This window comes from Amphiura filiformis, chromosome 11 (genome assembly GCF_039555335.1).
Source record: "Amphiura filiformis chromosome 11, Afil_fr2py, whole genome shotgun sequence".
Taxonomy (NCBI): Eukaryota; Metazoa; Echinodermata; class Ophiuroidea; order Amphilepidida; family Amphiuridae; genus Amphiura; species Amphiura filiformis.
The window spans coordinates 26,582,327-26,600,247 of NC_092638.1; the positions used below are offsets into that span (position 1 = coordinate 26,582,327).

General features: G+C 35.3%; 1 protein-coding gene across 4 annotated transcripts in view; it reads left to right on the forward strand.

Moving 5' to 3' along the window:
* The window catches only part of LOC140164646 (uncharacterized), a 32,077-nt gene extending 24,356 nt beyond the window's left edge, over positions 1-7,721 (forward strand). The window contains exons 1-4 of one of the 4 annotated variants that reach the window (XM_072187989.1): positions 2,608-2,699; positions 4,542-4,661; positions 6,123-6,200; positions 7,268-7,721. In XM_072187989.1, the coding sequence (XP_072044090.1) occupies positions 2,679-2,699; positions 4,542-4,661; positions 6,123-6,200; positions 7,268-7,489 (441 nt within the window). In that variant the 5' untranslated portion in view covers positions 2,608-2,678 and the 3' untranslated portion in view covers positions 7,490-7,721. Of the gene's footprint in view, positions 1-2,607; positions 2,700-4,541; positions 4,662-6,122; positions 6,201-7,267 lie in introns of those variants that run through there. The other 3 variants (XM_072187991.1, XM_072187990.1, XR_011860549.1) reach the window with 3 other exon arrangements.
* Positions 7,722-17,921: the final 10,200 nt, after the last annotated feature.

Sequence of the window (17,921 nt, forward strand, 5' to 3'; positions counted from 1 at the left end):
GAACAGGTTGTGCTCCCTCTGACAAAAATGAAAGAGGAAATGGGGGTAAAGGAAAATAAAAGGGGGAAAGGAGCCTCTGTTCCACCAAAATTGACCCAAACTAGTGTAAAATACCAAATTTTTGCGCGCTACTCGCGCACATTGTCCTTTTTTGGAAACTCTAAAAATACATGCTATGTTAACATTTTCAATTTTTGAAGTGCAGAATAAAGCTATTTTATGCATGGTATGATTGAGGAAATCTTGAGCCTAAAAACCTTGCTCCTGAGGAAGAAATCACAATTTGCACCCCTGATGTAGGGTGTTTGAGGGTCTTTTTTTTTTTAGAGAGTCACGGAGTTCCAATAGACAAAGTTTTGAATTCAGCTTACTCCGACGAATTAAATAAAACAATTTGGTTTGCCAGCTTTTACGCGAACTTGCCGCTTGAAAAGCATATTTCCAAAATAGAACCAGACTTGCCGCTTTTTTACACTGATTTTACAAAATAAATCAATCATATATAATATCACTGGTCTATCGAAAGCCAGCTACTTCAAAAGTGTGAAGTGCTTCGATAGCTTTTGATCCACACAATCTCAAAATCAATCGATTGAGATGACTAGCGTACTCGTCCAAGTTACATAACAGATACGGTTAAATGATGGGCGGGGTTACCAACCATATTTGGAGTTATTACGTTGTCATTAACTGGGTTGGTTCAGGTCACTGCTCATGGTAATTCGAGTGCGCTGCTGGGGGTAGAAATCCAATCTATAAGGACCAACAGCTACCAACGCCTGACGGCGTTGATTATAGTGCTAAATATTGCGTTGGTCCTGTATGGACTATGACCAACCGGTGTTCACTCATGATTGACGTAGGCCTACTGATCATTATGTATGATTTAAACTCATAGGTTTTGGCAATTTGGGAGGGGGTGGGATCAAAATGACCCCATAGGATTATACGGGGGTAAACATTTCAAATTGCTCAAATACCCCTTTCAAATATATCAAATTATTTAAATAAATAAATAAATAAATAAATAAATAAACACAGATTTGTGGGCAAAGGTCATTACGGGTTTTTTTTCTGCACATAACCAAATACTTTCAAAATGCTTCTTTTCCTACAGATTACATAGTACAGAGATGAGATTGACACATATGCACTGACATTAGCAGGTGTCTATAGGGTAAACACGGATTTTGAGTTCAAGGTCATGAAGGGGTAAAATAGGGTTGATTACTGAAAATCACCTTAAAGTTCACTTTTTCCTGCATATTAAGTGCTATGATCATCAGAATAATGCCAAAATGACTATAGCATTGGGTGTATATAGGGATATAATCAGATTTGGCTTGAACAAGGGGAGGGGTCTGTTTTGGGGTCAAAAGGGTAAAATTTTGAAATTTGCCCAATTCAAACGAAAATTAGTATATGTAATCACGGTATGATTCAAAATATGATGGAGGTCATTTCAAGGTCACCAGAGGTCAACCAAAGGTCAAAATGGGTCAAATTCCAAAATTCGTCCAATTTAAGTCTAAATTAGAATATGTAATATTGATATGATTTCAAACAAAATGGAGGTCATTTCAAGGTCATCAGAGGTCAACAAAGGTCAAAATATTTTATTAGATAGATTGTTATCAAACGTAATGCCAACATTTTTCACGAAAAGGCAATTGTGTTACAAATCTTTTCAAGGTCATAAGAGGTCACTTCAAGGTCACGGCTGGACTTCGCAGCCTTCTGAGGATGCAATATATCTAGTCGTAATTGCAATAGACTGATTCCAGCGGCGTAGCTGGGATTTTTTCCAGGGGGCAAACCTGTATGGGGCGGGGCCCAAATCCACCAAATTTCCCTGCACTTGGGGGGGGGAGGGGCCGGGGGCCCAAATAGACAATTTTGCCAGGCTTATTGATACTAATCGTATATTGCATATCGTATGGATTCCCCATCTCTCTGCCCTCCTCTCCTCTCTCTCCTCTCTTTTTCTTCTTTCTCCTCCTTTTCCTCTTTTTCCTTGCACTAGGGGCGGGGGGCCCAAATAGGCAATTTTGCCAGGGGGGGGGGAATTGCCCCCAGGCAGCTACGCCACTGACTGATTCCCAAATTTCAGATGAGTACTATGAAATGAAACCCATTGCATGTTATCTTGAATGAAATAAGACACGTTTATCAGTGGCGCAGCTAGGGGCAAGGGAGTATGCCCTGGGCGGCGTCTTAGGGACGCACCATTAGATTTTCATGGGAGCATGGGAGTTTTGGTCAGGCAGAATTTTTTTTTTTCGCCTCCGAAAGCAGAAATTTATTTTTCAATTTTAATAATGTATATTTTTATACAAAGTTAGGTGGGGGTATTTTTTTTTTACTCATCAGGGAGGCAAAAATATTTTTTTTCGTCTCACAAGTGGGCAAAGTTTTTTTTTTCGTCTCACCAGTGGGCGAAGTTTTTTTTTCAAAAACTCCCATGCCCCCTGAAATCTAATGATACGCCCTTAGAGTGGCGCAATTCAACATAAAAAGTTATTTCAAAGACAATGAAGACCTAATTAACAACTTGAATATAATCAAATTAATTGTAGTTTTACATATTTCTCGCGCTCCGCAGAGCAATTGTTTCAGAAATTGGTGGCCGGGGCTCATTCCGCATCTTTTCCTTGGGCGCCACAACACCTAGCTACGGCATGATGTTTATCGTGTATCTGGTACGTTATTGTTGTTTATCCTGTAAACATAATAATGGATTGTAGCCAGCCATGATGCAGTCATGTCTACAGTAGAATTCATCTCGACCTTTGCAGGATTTAACCCCATTAAAAGCTATTAAACCAAGATAACACTCATTGAAACAGCTCAACTGATTAAATCGGATCTTCTCTGGTTGTGCACAAGTGACTGTTTTCATGTGCGATATCGCAATAAAGCTGGTATTCATAGCTTCAGTTGGGTAACCGATTATAAAGGAAACGAAAGGAAACAATGTTATGTGTGGCTTTGTTCACAAAATCAGACAATGGCGTGCTTTTGTAAACCAGCATTCTTGAAAATGAGCAACATAATGATTTTTGACTTAACACGGTTTGGAAATAATTTCTTCATATTTTTGGTGTTATCTGTCGTTTACATGTCCTTCCTAAAACACAAAAGTACGACCCTCTCCAAACACCTAAATTAGCTAAAAATTTAGGACATGTTACAAAACTATATTGTCTAGAATTTTAGAAGAGTACTTTTAATATTGGCCGGTTATTTTTTCACACAGCGACGTTAACTAGGCAATGTACTATTACCTATAACATTAACTAAAACACCAAAGTACGAATATTTCCAAACATCTAAATTAGCTAAAATTTAGGACATGTTAAAAACTATATTTTCTAGAACTTTAGAAGAGTACTTTTTATATTGGCTGGTTATTTTTCACACAGCGACGTTAACTAGTCATATCCCCATACTGTTGTAGTTTTACATAGGAATACGTGTTAAAAAGTTTCTTGCACTTTTGCATAGACTTACACGTTAAAAAGTGTCTTGTAGTTTTACATAGGATTACGTGTAAAATTTTTTTTTTTCTCTTTTGCTTAGACTTACCCGTTAAAAAGTTTCTTTTAATTTTGCATAGGAATACGTGTGAAAAAGTTTCTTGCACATTTGCATAGGATTACGTGTTAAAAAGTTTCTTGTAGTTTTACATAGGAATACGTGTTAAAAAGTTTCTTGCACTTTTGCATAGATTTACACGTTAAAAAGTTTCTTGTAGTTTTACATAGGATTACGTGTAAAAAAGTTTCTTGCACTTTTGCGTAGACTTACACGTTAAAAAGTTTCTTTCACTTTTGCATAGGATTACGTGTAAAAAAGTTTCTTGCACTTTTGCATAGACTTACACGTTAAAAAGTTTCTTGTACTTTTGCATAGGATTACGTGTTAAACAGTTTCTTGCACGTTTGCATAGGATTACGTGTTTAAAAGTTTCTTGCACTTTTGCATAGACTTACACGTTAAAAAGTTTCTTGTACTTTTGCATAGGATTACGTGTTTAAAAGTTTCTTGCACTTTTGCATAGACTTACACGTTAAAAAGTTTCTTGTACTTTTGCATAGGATTACGTGTGAAAAAGTTTCTTGCACATTTGCATAGGATTACGTGTTAAACATTTTCTTGCACTTTTGCATAGACTTACACGTTAAAAAGTTTCTTGTAGTTTTACATAGGATTACGTGTGAAAAAGTTTCTTGCACATTTGCATAGGATTACGTGTTAAACATTTTCTTGCACTTTTGCATAGACTTACACGTTAAAAAGTTTCTTGTAGTTTTACATAGGAATACGTGTTAAAAAGTTTCTTGCACTTTTGCATAGACTTACACGTTAAAAAGTTTCTTGTAGTTTTACATAGGATTACGTGTAAAAAAGTTTCTTGCACTTTTGCATAGACTTACACGTTAAAACGTGTCTTGTACTTTTGCATAAGATTACGTGTTAAAAAGTTTCTTGTAGTTTTACATAGGTTTCTATATAGTATTTTACTGTGTGTTTTTCCATAGACAGTTATGACCCTTCAGGATCACCGTACTAATGGACTTGCAGCCAGCTTTGACACTACATTGCTAGCTATGACTGAACACTATCAGGATTTGATTACTGGCAATTTGTATACCTCCACCGTAGGTATTGTGTTTCCTGGTTGTCCGTCTGTCAGTGTCATTCCATCCATCTGCTGGGGGAGCACCAGTATTTCATGTTATATATCAACCGCGTACAACAAAACAAGTAAAAGAGGTCTTTTTCAATAGCCAGGGATGATTATCTCCTTTAGGGTATTAAAAACAGCAAAAATTGGAAAGATCGCAAAGATGTTACTTAAAAAGAGTAGCTAAACTTGGCACCAGGATGCTGACAAATATCAGTTGAGATGAAAGTAAAATTCTGGATGGAATTATTCTCACAAACTCCTCAAAACATGTACTTTTCATTGGCTTTTCTTCAGGCCTCTTGACTGACTACTGGCAGTTTGACTGTGTGCTTATTGTGACTCATAACAGTATATATTTACTTGGTAGGAAAGCAACTACATAGTACTTGCTTTGGGTCTAATGAAAAACTTGTTTTTGGTACTTTTTGAAAGTCCTTTTACACGGTTGATATACAACTTGAAATACAAGTGCCCCCCCCGGTTCTGTCTGAGGTTGCGAGTGCAATTTCTACAAAGTGGTTAGACGTATTGTGATGTGGTTGAGGGATGGCAATTAGGTATAAATTTTACATCAGGCGCTGAGTATATTATAGTTTGACCAGCTCGTAATCGGCGGGAATTCTTAGGCTTTTACCATTGCGCTGAAAAGTAGACCCACATTAAGAGCGATATAGTTGACCTATTTGATCTACATTTTGAGTCATGGAGTGTTAAAGAAAGTAGACAGAAGTATTAGTATAGGACTGTAATTAATAATTTGTGATGCTTCTGGCGAGATGTCATAAAACATTTCTTGAAATAAAATATATTGATATTAATCCATGATGTCACAAGGCCCGTCGATTACAAGCTGATCAATATATAGGTATGCATTTTTCAATGACCATTCGTTTTAACTTGAGTATTAAAGGTGGGTGACCTGATCGATAGCCTCGTCCCCCCATTTTTTTCCTATCAGAATGGAGATTTTGGCATCAGAAGAATTAAAGCTTATATTTTTCTTGAAATTTTAGCCTAAAGTATATTACAATTAGATGTTATGAACGAAAAAGTCATCCCCAGTTGTGGTATACGGTACCAAACATTCCTTCTATGGGCCATTGTGAAACATGTTCTTGCTTATAATATTAAAACGGCTAGTGCAATTTGCCTCAAAACTTGGGATTCATATTATTTTGGTACAGGCCTCAATGTGAGGTGCAAAACACAATATGAAAAATCTGACCACCCACCTTTAAATTAAAAATGAGGTGTATAATATGTGCTATCCATTTTATTATTGCTCAATAACATTAGCTTTTCAGTTCTGCTTTTGTTCTGGGGCGTATAGCAGTCACACCCACAAATTAAATTTTATGACATACAATTCATTCAGAGTAGTTGCAGTAATATTTTTAGGCAAAAATTTTTGAACTTTTCTCTCTGTTTACAGGGTGCCATTACATATAGAGGCTCCAGACCAAGAACAAAAGCAGATTTAAGTAAAACAATGTATGCAGACGAAGTTAAGGTATGTATAATCTAAGACAGTATCAAAATGTCATTGTCGATGGATCAATTTAATTTCCAATCCCCACCCTCTTTTGTATGGTGTCCCTCAAGGCTCCGTACTGGGGCCAGTTTTGTTTACATTATGTTCTCACCCACTTTCGGACGTCATCATCCAGCACAACTGCTCTTTTCGTAAATACGCCAATGATACCGAAATCTCTCAATATTGCATGCCTCAGGACTTTGAGTCAACTAAGCTGATGTCTATTCAAAAGTGCTTAACCCCATGAGAACTACCTGCCGATTGGCCAAAAAGAAGTTTTCATTATCAATTGGACCAATCAGCAACATTGTAAGAATAATTTCACCACACAAAAAAATTGGGGTGAATTATTTGCAAAGCTCCATTCTGATTGGTGATTAAAGTGAAGATGTCATGTAATTGACCAATCAGTGGCAATGTTAGATCGGCAGGTAGTGCGCAGGGGGTTAATGCTGTTTTGTGTTGGATGGATGGTATTAGTAATAAGCTCATGCTCAACACAAATAAGATGGAGTTTATCACTGTTTATGCAGCCTCTCGCGTAGCCAGATTGAGAATAATACTGTACAGATTTTGGACTCTGACTTTACTGTCATTCAAACTCACTACGACCCTGGCCTTGATTGGTAAGTAGCACATGAAAGAGGGTTGATTCATCTGGTGCTGATCGGTAAAAAGGAATTGCTCTCGTGACAAAATTGAGTTAACTCGTAATTCCCTGGACAAGGAATTTACTGCTCTTTGTAACCGGTACAAAACTCGAGCTGATCCTGGCTGTGAAGATCTATTGTGGAATGTCTGAGGGTGTGCGTTCTAAGCAGCAAAGTCCCCGAGTTGTTGTTAAATGGTTTATGGAATGATGCGGGGCTGTAGTGGTCAGCGACAACCTGTAAAGTGTGCTGAGGCTTGTGGATCAACGTCCGTTGTGCCTGTGTGTAGCGCACTATAAATCATTGCGCTTTTTATTTTTCCTTTCTTTTAAAAAAAATAAAATGTTGCTATAAGACAACCAACTTATCAAAATATATTATTCTCTCGTACAGGAATGGATAATGCTACAAGACCAAGAACAAAGACATGAACTGCAACAGTTCCTAGTCAGACAGATGAGTAGGGGCAACCTAAATCAAAGTCTACCATCAAGTAGTGTACTAGCTCAAGAAGTTAGTGATTTAGGAACAGAAGCGACGTTTGATGTCTCAAGAGAACTACGGACACGGACATTACCTGACGCGGTCACGTTAACACGCACAGGTAATAGATAGGGAATACCATCAAGTGTACTAGCTCAAGGAATTAATGACAGAAACGATGTTTGATGTCTCAAGAGAATCGCGGACACAGTTGTTACCGACACGGTCATGTTAACACGTACTGGTAATTATAGATTGGGGATACCATCAAGTGTACTAGATCAAGAAATTAACGATATAAGAACAGAAGCGACATTTGATGTCTCAAGAGAATCACGGACGCAGTTGTTCATGGACGCGGTCACGTTAAGGGGTACTACACCCATTGATTTTTTTTTGCATTTTTTGCATTTTGTGAAGAAATTACAAAAAAAATTGGACAAAGTGGTACGCAAAGTGAAGGGGCAAATCTTCTCGTTTTATTGGTGGTATCGGTATCAATGTAGCTTACATGCTTTTACAGATAGAAGCCAAAAGGAGGTACATCACTGATGATTTAAATTCACTTCATTTTGGAAAGCTTACTATCAACGGATTTCGTTAAAATTTTGGATATGTGTTGCTAACACATTAGGGAAATAAAGTTGATATGTAAAATGGGAATGAGTGGTTCCTGATTTCTTTTATGACTTCATGAACTTGGTGCTCCACAACTATCAAAAAAGGAACTGGTTAAAATGCTTCTATTTTCAATGTTGAGCTATATTTTGTATTTTTAACTTGCGACATTATTGCACTGAAACTTAATTAAGCCATAGGTAACAGGTTACAACAACCATACTACAGCAATGATGAAAAAAATTGTATTTCTTGTCACCTATACAACCATATTGGGTAGTTTTCCGTAAGCTTACCTTTTGTGATTTTGGTAACTATTTTATATTTATTTGTGAAATCCGTCTCAACTAGGCATTCTAAATTGTACTCACCATTTACATCCCAAGGTATATTAGTATATCCACCATGCACTTCTCGATATATATCCAGTTAAAGACAGAATATCAAAATTATGCCTCATATGATATCACAGACTCTCACATGTGTATTCAAAATTGATGCTTAAATTTGACCTGAACCAATTGACCTATAACCTGACATACGGTGACCTAATAGCCTTTTCTTCTCCTAACAACTAATGACTATGCATCTATTGTATAAGTGTGTATTTAATTTATTCAGTGTTATATCATGGTAGGTATTTTGCATGCACCACTATAGATTTTCTATAGAGAGTATAACAAAGGATTTAATGTATTCTATTCATGTACCCTACTTGAACATTTTGAAAAGAATAAATTATGGTTTGTTATGAAACACAGATCTGAGTTACTAGGTTACAGTAAACAAAAAATATATAGGGTTAAAATGACTTACTAAAATGGTTGAAAGTCACTTTATATGTAGATATATTTTATAAGTTAAGGACATGAGGTGATAAACATATATATGTACTTAATAAATTTGCAAGAAAAAAAAGAAGAGGGGTACTGATGAAAATCGGGGTATTATATCGCCTTAATATGGACTGGTAATAGATAGGGGATACCATCAAGTGTACTAGTTCAAGAAATTAATGACTTAGGAACAGAAACTGAGTGATGTCTAAAGCGAATAGCGGACACAGTCGTTACCAAACGTTAGCACGTTAAGACATACTGGTAATATGGTAATAGATTGGGGATACCATCAAGTGTACTAGATCAAGAAATTAACGATATAAGAACAGAAGCGACATTTGATGTCTCAAGTGAATCACGGACGCAGTTGTTCATGGACGCGGTCACGTTAATATGGACTGGTAGTATATAGGGGATACCATCAAGTGTAGCTCAAGAAATTAATAACTTAGGAACAGAAACAATGTTTGATGTCTCATGTACTGGTAATACAGAGGGCATTGGCTTATCTGCATGCGTGGCGCATCTTATGGAAACACCACGGAAGCACTGATTTCACAAAAACCTAGCGGTCAAATGGCTCCGTTTTAGCTGATAAAATGTGATTTTTTTCAATTTCTTTCCCCCGATTTAAACATCAAGATATGAATAGATTTCGCTCAAACTTCTCAAGGGGCTGTGGATTTACCCGATGTTCACGTAATGTAAGGTAGAAAAACGTAGAGAACTGCTGCATTCTCCTGTAAGCTACGATCAAAATGCAAAATGTGACCACTTTAAACTTCAACGGCCTTTACTTCAATGTTCATTTTCTCGGTAAAATGACGATTTAGGTACACGATAACTCAATAAATACAGCATCTATAGGTAAGCAATTATGCTCATCATAAAAAGCATGATTGACTTAAGAAACAGTTTTCTCATTTTTTATATTTTGGTCTATTTCCAATTTTAGGCATCATTTTGTGCAAATAGGCGGTTGTGAATTTTAAAAAGTTCATTTTGATGCCTTATATGGTCAATATCTCCAAAAATAAGGCCAATATCAAAAAACTATAAAAAAACGTTTTTGGAATGGTGCCTCAAGATTAAGAAAAAAGCAAAACAAAAATTTTTGGAAAGCGTGTTTTTTGTTATGATTCTTGTGAAATTTTATTATGTCAGAAATGTGCTAAAATTACAAAGCGGCGAAAAGCGGAATTTAGTATTTGTAAAGCAGAAAATTCTTGGCTTTAGTGTAAGGTATCCCAATAATTTAGGTGATTAGTGTTTATAATGCACTGTACTAAAACAAAGTAAAATATTCAAGTACTTTTCTTCAATTTCTATGCATTCCAAGTATTGTATATATTCAGAGATGGGAATGAGAGTGACATTCAAAGTAGATTTATCATAAATATTATACTATGATTGGTATTGGCAATATATGATAATATTTGCTGAGGAGGATGCCCTAATTTTTTTTTTTTTAATTCTGATTTTTATACGATTTCAATGTATTTTAATGGATTAAAGTAGAAAAACAGGCCCGTAGGTGCTGTATGAATTTCAAAAGGATTTACCTGAATGGGCGACTCCATTTGAAATCTACACCCCCTGTGTGGAAGGTTAAGGTCATGTCTTCCATAGGGGTGTATGGATTTCAAATGGAATTGCCCATTGGACCAATAACTGGGAGTGAAAATAAGTCAATAATTAAAAAAGTGTAAAACTCTTATTATTATTTTGTCATGTTTTGATAATAACATTCATGAAATTCAAACACTAGCCACAGAAACTGGTTTCAAAATTGTGTGTATAGGCTTTAATTTTGGACTATTCCAGTTGAAATCCATACACCCCATAGAAGACATGACCTTAGTCTTCCACACAGGGAGTGTGAATTTCAAATGGGTTTACCTGAATGAGTGACTCTGTTTGATATATACACCCCTGTGTGGGAGATCAAGGTCATGCCTTCCACATGAGGTGTGGATTTTAACTGGAGTAGCTTATTCTCATTTATTATTATTATTATTCAGTGGGTGTGGCTTGTAAAGAATTCATGTTATTTGATTGGTTTTCAGCTGTGTAAATTGAGACAATTTAACAGTAATAAAGGACACTGCACAGTATAACATGCATACATGTACATTGTGCAATAAAACGTTTGTACATGCACTGAATTAAAAGGGGCAAGTACAGTCAGTCTACTCTGAAGTACAAAGTACAGACGCGGACGCACACATTGTGCCGACTTTGAAGGCACTCATACCTGCAGCAGAGACGCAGCACTACGCACTGTTAGCGCGCTGTATACGCGCGCGTTGTCACTTTGTACTTCAGAGTGGACAAACTGTAGAGTGATATATTTTGTGTTCACCGTGCTGCAAGTGGTAAGCAATTTTGTTGGGGTTCTTACACTTTTGCTGACAGGAAGTTGTTATTGTTGTTTTTCAATTTAATAATCAAATTAATAATTATAATTTGAGGTGATATATAATCAGTTCCACTGAATATAATGAGAATAGGAAATAGGATTTTGTTTTTGCCTAATATTGATATAAAATTGGATGGTTTGAATCCAATACACAAATTTATTGGTCGAGCTATGAGTTTTAAAATATTGGACGAGACGAAGTCGAGTCCAATATTTTAAACTCATAGCTCGACCAATAAATTTTGTATTGGGTGAAAAAACCATGCAATTTTATCATTATCATGTTTTAAGAATCTTTTTTGGTCAAAAACATGACTTTTGGTCAAAAATGTCATTTTTGGTTTAAAAATGTGATGTTTGGTCAAAAATGGTATTTTTTGTCAAAACTGTGATTTTTGGTCAAAAATGTGATTTTGGTCAAAAATGAGCAAGTCAAAAATTAATTTTTGTAAAAAAATTTTAGAAAACAATTTAGGGAAAAAGTGAGCCTATCAACACAGTCCAAGTTTTGAGTCCAAGTGTTGATTTTATTGGACTCTTCAACTCTGTACAAAGTATAGGAAGGAAGATTCTGAGAACATAATACTAGTAATGTGTCATAATGGATGCCTGGCCAATATTTGTTATCATAGTGGATACTGGCTGCACAGGCATCCACAACTCAAAATATTGGCCTGCCCATCCATTATGACACACGTTTGATGAGTCCAAGTGTGTGAAAATATTGGATCCAAAACATAATAATGATAAAATTGGATGCATTACGCTCATTATTTATTGCTTTTGCTATGAGTTTTAAAATATGAGCTCAATTGATCCAATTTTATATCAATATTGGATAGGCAAAAGACAAAATCATATCTTTTATTCTCTATGTAGTGAAAAGGAAATATGTTACCAAAATTCAAAATACATTTATTGACATCATCTTTTGGGGCTAAATTGTCCCAGTGTACATACAAGAAACAGTTACTTTTTGAATAGCTTTACAACATTTTTTAAAAGTCATTATAGTTATGTGGTTTGGTGGCATTTTTTAAAATTATTTGAGGAGAATTAAACATGTGTATTATTTATACATGTACAATTTTGTAATATATTTTTACCAATATTTTTACAAACATTTTCATACTTTTGTGGTGTCCTTTATGATACAATATCACTGTAGACTGATCGAGTGATGGCTCGTGCTTGTGTATCATTGTAACTCTGACGTATAAACTGTGTGTATATATCGCTATTCGTCTATAGTTATACGTCTTATTTATACGTCCCAGCTACGTGAAGCTCCCCTCAATAATGAACGGCGAGCTAATACATGCATTGACAATGAATATAGGCGCTGAAATGAAATAGTGATTTTCTTCGTTGTACCTCATTTGTTTTGGCTTGAAAAAAAGGGAACATAATGAGATCAGTGAAAACCTAAGATTTTGTCGAAAACAAATAAGAATCTATTCTTTATAGAAATCGCACTGTAGAAATTACTGTAAGCAAAGTAAAAGTATGTCTAAAAGCTGCCGTGTGCATTTGTTTTGTGGTGCACATTTGTTTTGGAGAATTGACCGATTAAATGTTTTCCTTTTTTTTGAAAAAAAAACCAAAAGTGTCTGTAAAAATATGTTGTAAAAGCATTTATTGGTAGGACTGTGTGATTAACACTTTAAATTAGTGAAAATGTTTTGTGTATAAGAATGAAAGTGTGAAAATTCCATAAAAAGCATCTCAAATTTATTTTGCCTGATGAGTTTGAGTCAAGGAGAAACAAAGAAAAAAAAGAAAGGGAAAGAAACCACAGAATTCTGCATTGGATTTTAAAATCTTCAGAAATTTTGAGATATACTGTGTTTTCTTTTCAATGTTTCACAACATAGAACCTGGCTGAGGTCATAGCCACCACATAAATTGTGCTATTCCAGTTGAAATCCATACACCCCCTAAGGAAGACCTGATCTTAATCGCCCACACAGGGGGTGTAGATTTCAAATGGATTTGCCCATTCAGGTAACCCCATTTGAAATTCAACGGGAATAGCATAATACACTCCTAATTAAGTTGATCTACTTTTCAATTGGAGAAGCAAAGTTTTTGAAAAGCCTAGTTTTTTTGCTAAGAAACCTGGTGTATTTGCAAGAAAAAACAGCATTTTTGGGGGGGGGGGGACTTGGTTTTATATTTCTATGATACCTTATACCTGCCATACATGTGTAACATCAGTACATGCTACCCATTGTATCAGAATGTGTGTGAATCCATGAGTAGCGTGAATGCGTTCTTCCAATTGAAATCTATACACCCCTTATGGAAGACATGACCTTAATCTTCCACACAGGGAGCGTGAAAGGGGTGACCCGATTGGGTGACTCCATTTGAAATCTACACCCCCTGTGTAGAAAATTAAAAGTCATGTCTTCCATAGGGGGTGTATGGATTTCAACTGGACTTGCCCAATGCAGCAATTGGGTATCATTGCAAATAGAAATATCATTTGAATTTTTAATGGTAAAATAAGCGAGTTCCTTTTTTAACTTGGGTATATTGGTAGTGCTGAATCTTTCTCTGTGTAGTGTAAGTGTAAACAATTCATTTTTGTTGTTGCACATGTTGTATTATAATTCAATCACATGATGTATATAGACATGATATAGATAAAGTATTTATTTTTCTACTTGAATCAAAGTATAAAGATGTATTAATTAAAAAAGCCATGCATGTGCAGGTAATGTTACTATTGGCAATAGTCTTGTACTCAATTCATTCAAGTGATGTGTTTTGTAACATGCGAAATGTGCCTAAACTAAGTGCCCTTCCTGAAATCAAGGATTCTTTTTGTTTGTTTGTTCTTTTGTTTGTTTGTTCATTCATTCATTTATTCATTTTATATATTTATTTATTCATTCATTATTCTTTTATCTATACATTTATTTATTTATTTATTTATTTATTTATTTGTTTATTCATTGATTTCATTCAGTTATTCATTTTAATTATATTCATTTATTGATATATGCATTTTTTATTTTATTTATCATTTCATTCATTTATTATTCATTTCATTCATTCCTTCATGTAATGCATTCATTCATTCATTACATTCATTCATTCATTTCATTCAGGGTAGACGAGGTATTGTTGGTCGAAGCAACCTAAAAATCGATTTTCATTATGTAGATAAATATATTATTGAAAATTAACACCTTGATGTTTTGCAAAAGTTCATTCTACAAATCATATACTTTGCAAACTTGCTTAATTTATTGTTGTTAATGAGTTATGTACGTTTTACAAAAGTGTTGTTGTTTCAGCCCTCTTTAAATCGTAACTCAAGAACCGCAGCACCTTTAAAAGTATATCTGTCATATTTGAATTGTTCTACACGCTCGCTATGAATTGAGCAATGCAGTTTTTGCTATACACCAATCCGAGAAGCGTTTACTGTATTTGGCCCTCTATTGACGGCAACACAGATGTACCAGAGCGGGAGATTTAATTCGTAATTCAATTCGCCACTTGCACGGTTCCGCCATTATGCACTATATGCGGGGAGAGCCTCGAACTGGCAGCATACATGAAAGGAAGAATTACGTAACCTTACACAGAATGTTATATGACTGGTTCAATTCCCATTCATGTATGCTGCCAGTTCGAGGCTCTCCCCGCACATAGTGCATAATGGCGGAACCGTGCAAGTGGCGAATACTCATGATTGTGTATTGAATATCACTATTGTGTACAATTCCCGGGTACAATTATGTATAGCACACGATAAATAATGGATGGAACCCCCGACCTCGGGACACCGCAGTTTTACATCGGGGACACCGCAGTAATGGCGAAGTCGGATAGGTGTATAGCTCACTACCATTCGTAATATGCTGTGAACTACCAAATCACAACAGTTTAAAATAATTAATAACCTTAATTACATGTATATTCATTCATTCATTACAATCATTCATTCATTACATTACATTGATGCATAAGATGCATCAACACATCTTAGCAGTGCAAGCTCATCATTTGTACAATTTTTCGAGCAACAAGCATGACAAGTTACATGCAGTTTTTGGCAAATTCCATACACAAGATTAAAAAATAATGTGATTTTTGCTATTTTATAACAAATGTCACTAAAAATGTTGGGAAATATGAGCAAATATAAATGCATCAACCTGCAAGATGCATGTACTAATCCTACACAACGTGAATGCATCCTAAAGCATTGCACAGAGTGTGTGCCAGTGCAATTATTCACAATCAATACACTCCTGGCCTTTTTCTAACATTTGCCTGATTGATTCTCCCTCTCGTAACGTCCAGTTTCTCGAAGCTTGACTAATGGTTTGGCTTACAGTAGGCTAGCCCTACCAATGTGGATCCATTTTATAGATTTATATTTCCAGGTGATGTATGATGTGTAAGCACTGATATATAGGACTAATTGGGCTTGAGCCTGATGGCTTAGAAAGCCTGACCACTAGCCATACTTCAATAAATCAGCCCTAAGAGTATATGAGAGCATTAACAAGTGCAGTGTCTACATAAGATAACACATGTCATCATAGAATGCAGTTATTTGCTTTCTACCTCAGATAACACACGTCATCATAGAATGTAGTTATTTGCTATCTACTCCTGGCTTTTTTCTAACATTTGCCTGATTGATTTTCCCTCTCGTAAGGTCCGGTTTCTCGAAGCTTGGCTAGTGGTCTGGCTTACATTAGGCTAGCCCTACTAATGTGGATCCATTTTATAGATTTATATTTCCAGGTGATGTATGATGTGTAATTGTAAGCACTGATATATAGGACTAAATGGGCAAGCCTGATGGCTTAGGAAGCCTGACCACTAGCCATGCTTCAAGAAATTGGTGCTAAGAGTGTATGAAAGCATTAACAAGTCCACATTTTGTTCTCAAGTCAAGTTAACTTTACATGCCAGTACGAAGAAGAAACTATTATACTTAGCTATCTGCCTTTGATAACACATGTCATACGCAATTATTTGCTATCTACCTAAGATAACAAGTGTCATGCTATCAACTTTATTTTCCGTATCACATCCAAAATATACAAAATAAATATAAGCAAAGTGTTTACACATGTCATCATAGAATGCAGTTATTTGCTATCTACATAAGATAACACATGTCATCATGGAATGCAGTTATTTGCTATCTACATAAGATAACACATGTCATCATGGAATGCAGTTATTTGCTGTCTACATAAGATAACACATGTCATCACAGAATGCAGTTATTTGCTATCTACATAAGATAACACATGTCATCATAGAATGCAGTTATTTGCTGTCTACATAAGATAACACATGTCATCATAGAATGCAGTTATTTGCTATCTACATAAGATAACACATGTCATCATGGAATGCAGTTATTTGCTGTCTACATAAGATAACACATGTCATCATAGATTGCAGTTGTTTGCTGTCTACATAAGATAACACATGTCATCATAGAATGCAGTTATTTGCTATCTACCTAAGATAACACATGTCATCATAGAATACAATTATTTGCTATCTACCTCAGATAACACATGTCATCATAGAATGCAGTTATTTGCTGTGTACATAAGATAACACATGTCATCATAGAATGCAGTTATTTGCTGTCTATAAGATAACACATGTCATCATAGAATGCAGTTATTTTCTGTCTACCTCAGATAACACATGTCACCATGGAATGCAGTTATTTGCTATCTACATAAGATAACACATGTCATCATGGAATGCAGTTATTTGCTGTCTACATAAGATAACACATGTCATCATAGAATGCAGTTATTTGCTGTCTACATAAGATAACACATGTCATCATAGAATGCAGTTATTTGCTGTCTACACAAGATAACACATGTCATCATAGAATGCAGTTATTGGCTGTCTACATAAGATAACACATGTCATCATAGAATGCAGTTATTTGCTATCTACATAAGATAACACTTGTCATCATAGAATGCAGTTATTTGCTATCTACATAAGATAACACATGTCATCATAGAATGCAGTTATTTGCTGTCTACATAAGATAACACATGTCATCATAGAATGCAGTTATTTGCTATCTACATAAGATAACACATGTCATCATGGAATGCAGTTATTTGCTGTCTACATAAGATAACACATGTCATCATAGATTGCAGTTGTTTGCTGTCTACATAAGATAACACATGTCATCATAGAATGCAGTTATTTGCTATCTACCTAAGATAACACATGTCATCATAGAATACAATTATTTGCTATCTACCTCAGATAACACATGTCATCATAGAATGCAGTTATTTGCTGTGTACATAAGATAACACATGTCATCATAGAATGCAGTTATTTGCTGTCTATAAGATAACACATGTCATCATAGAATGCAGGTTTTTTCTGTCTACCTCAGATAACACATGTCATCATGGAATGCAGTTATTTGCTATCTACATAAGATAACACATGTCATCATGGAATGCAGTTATTTGCTGTCTACATAAGATAACACATGTCATCATAGAATGCAGTTATTTGCTATCTACATAAGATAACACTTGTCATCATAGAATGCAGTTATTTGCTATCTACATAAGATAACACATGTCATCATAGAATGCAGTTATTTGCTGTCTACATAAGATAACACATGTCATCATAGAATGCAGTTATTTGC